Source organism: Rhincodon typus, chromosome 32 (genome assembly GCF_021869965.1).
Source record: "Rhincodon typus isolate 14 chromosome 32, sRhiTyp1.1, whole genome shotgun sequence".
Taxonomy (NCBI): domain Eukaryota; kingdom Metazoa; phylum Chordata; class Chondrichthyes; order Orectolobiformes; family Rhincodontidae; genus Rhincodon; species Rhincodon typus.
In genome coordinates this window covers 5,110,407-5,115,453 of record NC_063363.1, presented here as the reverse complement: position 1 = coordinate 5,115,453, position 5,047 = coordinate 5,110,407, and the positions used below count along the sequence as shown (strand labels likewise).

The following is a 5,047-nucleotide window of genomic DNA, read 5'->3' as shown; positions in this document are numbered from 1 at the left end:
TAACTTCTTGGCATTCTTTGTTCATAAAATTCATTTGACATTAAAATCCAATCAATTCCAGACACTTCTGGTCTCCAATCTCTCTTCTGGGTCCTCTAAATTTGCTTTACTATTGGTAAGTGACTCTATAAACTTTATGATTTTCTTCACAAATGGCTGAGTGTCTAAGATTTTTTCTATGCTTGAGATGAACTCAGTGGACAGCATCCAACTTGAATTCTACCAAGACCTTAAAATTGCACAACTCCTTATTTCTTCTCATCTTACAATTCACTGGCTTTTAAAACCAAAGTTGTATCACCCAATAATTACTTCTGAATTTACTTTGTCTCCACCACTCTTTTCAACTGTTTTTGGACCATTTATCTTGGGTTTCCAAATTAAAGCAGAGTGACAAGTATGACAATGTAGCCAAAAGAAAGAGAAATTCACTGGTGCTCAGCCTCAGGATGCACATGGCTCAGCGAGAAATATTCTTACCTCACTCTGACAAATTCTCTTTCATCTGACACCCACAACACTCTCCCACCCCAAAAGATCAAAGTAGTTGTGAATAATGATAGTTCCACCCATCCGGCAAAATTAAAAATCAAAAATCAAAGCAGTTAGGAAATTAACATACCATTTCATGAGGCACTTCCAGCAACTCAGTTATAGAATGAGATTGAACATTTTCATCCCAGTCCAAACAAACTCAAAACAAGCATCCTTACCTGGTCTCTCAGCAACTCCAGTTAAAATCGCCCAGCAGAGGGTGCAAAGATAATGTGTGTTCAAATTTCCTTTCCACTCCTAGAACTTCCAAACAGCACAATTAGATGTATAAATTTATACAGATTACATTTACATAATCTATCTATATTCCTCATAATAGTAAAGGAATAATGAAACTTATTTTTGACACAGCAACATATCAGAAACTGGGACCAGGTATTACCTGAAGGTAAATAATCATTGTATTAACAAAGTCCAGCAATTCATTGTGTGCCATCATTATTTGCACCCCTGGTCTGCAGTCTTTAGTAACAAATTAGAGGCTTAAAAATTCAGACAACTACTGAGATTGAGACTAGAATTGGATTTCAAACCTGGATGATCAAATTTAAAAATATATACTTTTTATATACTGGCCATGTGAAACATGCCTGAAAGCCTCAAGCCAATCCCAAGAGAATCTAGGGCAGAACTGCCAATATTTGAAGCAATCTCAAAGAAAAAAATTGCTTTAGGAATCATAATAGTGTAGTATTGGGTGCAAACACTCAAGTTAGATTTTTGATGTAGCTAAAGGGAAATAAGGGCAGCTTTGCTGTGTCTCATCCAATAGTGCCAATCTGACAGCAAGTACCAGAAGTTGAAACACATCCTGGCATAGATAACATTCATCTTGACAAAAATAAAAATGATTCACTAATGTGTAATGCATGAAATAAAAGGCAGTACTAAAGTGTTTGAAGTCCTAATAATGGTTTTATTTAATTTGAAATATTATTCATTCATTTACAATGGAATGCTGGTTCAACACAGAGCATAGTTCAGACTTTATATCCAATCAAGCTTCGTCGACCAATGACCTCGCCAATGTAAAACCACATCACAATTTCAGTGACCACCAGTGTGTTCCTCAGGGCATCCTGCAAATATAAGGAAAGATAAAATTGGAGGCAGTTATTAGGTTTTGCAAGTTACAAACTCAAGGACAACAGAAGGGAGTAGAAAGTTGGGAGGTTTACAATTGCCAGGAAAGAATGAGTGCATCAAGACTTGACTTTAACACAGTTAATTTCAAGTGCATCCAGGTCAATGAATAGCTGCATCAAATCTCTTGACATGATCCCCAAATTTATCTGCATTTAAGAATTTACCCTGACTTAAAACAGGATTCTCATTTACTGCGTTTTCCAATGCAAGACTGTCTGTAAAGATTTCAATGCAATTCTCAAACTTTGTGTTGCTCATTGTTAATGTCTCAATTCATATGTAAATTACCCCTCCAGCTGGTCTTTCTCAGCAATGTGTGGATCCCAGAATCAGGGAAAACAGCTGTGTGTATTAAAAAAAACCAAAAGCAAGATTCCCCTCCCTAGAAAATGTTTAATTGACTCAAATCTGATAGAGAGAGGAGAGCAGAAAAAAAAATGAGTCTTGACTTCACCTCCCCCTGCACTCTGCCTCTCCAAGCTTCAATGAACTGCATGGCAAGGAAACTCAAAAATCCTAAAGTCAAAGGCTTCTATATGTCATCTTTCAATGGTCTTACACAAGGAGGGATCCAAATATCACTATTTATACAGTTCATTTAACCAGTTCTCATTCTGGGACTGCAAAGTCAGGCAGCAGGAGCAGATGGCACAGTTTATTTACATATGAATGAGAGAGACAACAATGAGAGACTAGAAACTCTGAAAAATATCATCTCCTCAAAGAAAAGGAATGTCACTGCAATTTTCTCAGGTTAATCTCAAATTTGGGGAAAACTATTGATACCAGTTAGAAAAACGCTGACAGTCAGGCAGCTTTGAATAATAAAGAGGTTTACATCAGAATGCCTGGGCTTCAAGATTGCATTTCATAAACATTAAACACTTGGGTTTCCATTTCCATTAGTTCCCACAAAAGGTGTTATTTACATTGCAGATAAATATAGCAATTTCTTTTCATTCATTCTACCTGGAATACATCCATCTGACCAAAAAAAAAACCCAGGAGGGAATTAATGAAATGCAACTCAATTAACAGCAAAGATTCCAAAGCACGTTTTCATACATCCCCATGTGTAGCAACCAGAATACAAAGAACACAGTGAAGTGCGAAGCATGTCCATCGGCTTAAAGGAGAAATATTCTAGAGACATCACTAAGTCTAGCTTCTACATGACAGTTTGAACTGTCTCATAGCCATCTTGATGATTTTGGTGGGGGTTAGGGATGAAGAATCATTGTACAACAATCAGGAGTATGAATCAGGAGCAGGCATTCTAACCCAAAGGGTCAGACCCTTCTTACTACCAAAGCAAAGACCAACTATCTCAACGCAACCAACGGATCAAGATTGGAACCATACACACATAGCAGCCCGATACAGCTGTAGTGTATTTACTGGGCAAACAAAAGCAAGAAATTAAATGAGGAATTAGCCCGAGTCATAGTTCCATGTACAGCATGGAAACAGACCCTCTGGTCCAACTCGTCCACGCCAAATAGATATCCTAAATTAATCTAGTCCCATTTGTCAGCATTTGTTCCACATCCCTCTAAACCCTTCCTATTCATAGAACCATTCATATGCCTTTTAAATGTGGTTATTATAACAGCCTCCACCACTTTCTCTGGCAGCTTATTTCCATACATGCACCACCCTGTGCATGAGAAAGTTGCCTCTCTCACCTTAAACCTATGCCCTCTAGTTTTGGACTCCCCTACCCTGGGAAAAAGACTGTGGCTATTCACTCTATCCATGCCCCTCATGATTTTACAAACTTCTACAAGGTCACCCCTCAGCCTCCAACACTCCAAGGAAAATAGCTTCAGACTTTTCAGCCTCTCCCTATAGCTCAAACCCTCCAACCTGGCAATGTCCTTGTAAATCTTTTCTGAACACTCAAGTTTCACAATATCCTTCCTATAGCAGGGACACCAGAATGGAACGCAGTATTCCAAAAGCGGCCTAATCAATGTCCTGTACAGCCGCAACATGACCTCCCATCTCCTCTACTCAATGCACTGACCCATGACGGCAAGCACAGCAAACACCATTTTCACCATCCTACCTACCTGCAACTCCACTTTCAAGGAACCATGAACTTGCACTCCAAGGTCTCTTTGTTCAGCAACACTCCCCAGGACATTAGCATTAAGTATACAAGTCCTGCCCTGATTTGCCTTTCCAAAATACAGCACCTCACATTTATCCAAATTAAACTCCAGCTGCCACTCCTCAGCCCATCTGATCAAGGTCCCGACGTACCCAGGTAACCTTCTTCGCTGTGCACTACACCTCCAATTTTGGTGTCACTGCAGACTTAGTAACCATACCTCCTATATTCACATTCAAATCATGTATATCAATGACAAAAAGCAGTGGACCCAGCACCGATCCTTGTGGCCACTCTCTTGAAAACAGATAGAGTGAACACAGCAGAGAAGTGATATATGCAAGTTTCGTCCAGATTAAAAATAGTCAGGAACAATAGGATTAACACCAAAACAGATCCCTGTGGATGGTGAAAAACCTAAACAAAAACTGCTGGAAACACTCTGCAGCATCTGTTGATAGACAAAAATTCTAATATTAAAGTTAAAAGTAATATTAAATGTTTCTGTCCACAAATTGTGCCTAGTATGCTGAGTACACAAAGGGATAGACAGGGTGAATGCTGGTAAGACATTTTCCTTAGACAAGGAATCTAGAACTGGGACACAATTTAAAAATAGGGGGAATGTTATTTAGAGCCAAGATCAGGAGAAATCTTGTTAGTCAGCTGTGAATATTGGGATTTCTCTAGCCCAGAGGGGTGTGGAAGCTCAGTCACTGAATGTTTAAAGTACAGACTGGTGGATTTCTGATTACTGATAGCATAAACTGTTATGTGGGTAGTGTAGGTAAAAGGCATTAAAAGAGTTTGATCAGTCAAAAATCAGATTAAATAATTAAGAAGGCCCAATCGCCTGAATGGCCTACTTCCACTCTTATGCAGCACCCAGCCCTGCCGAGTCTTCACCATCCCCCCAGACCTACCCCTTACTGAGGACGAACGGTCAGTCCTCAGTAAAGGGCTCACCTTTGTCCCCCTCCACCCACACATCAACGAATATCGCTCACGCTTGGACATAGAGCAGTTTTTCCGCCGCCTCCGCCTCCACGCTTACTTCTTTAACCGTGAACCTAACCCTCCCTCTACTGACCCCTTCTCCCGCTTCCAACACACCCCCTCCTCCTGGACACCACCCCAAGGCCTCCTACCCTCCCTCGACCTCTTCATCTCCAACTGCCGTCGAGACATCAATCGCCTCAACCTCTCCACCCCTCTCACCCACTCCAACCTCTC

At 40.3% G+C, this 5,047-nt stretch overlaps 1 protein-coding gene across 1 annotated transcript in view; it reads right to left on the bottom strand.

The window, feature by feature from the left end:
* Window positions 1-1,450: 1,450 nt before the first annotated feature.
* The window catches only part of LOC125486699 (ATP synthase subunit g, mitochondrial-like), a 14,866-nt gene continuing 11,269 nt past the window's right edge, over window positions 1,451-5,047 (bottom strand). The window contains exon 2 of the mRNA XM_048615353.1: window positions 1,451-1,634. Within this exon, the coding sequence (XP_048471310.1) occupies window positions 1,536-1,634 (99 nt within the window). The 3' untranslated portion in view covers window positions 1,451-1,535. The remainder of the gene's footprint in view (window positions 1,635-5,047) is intronic.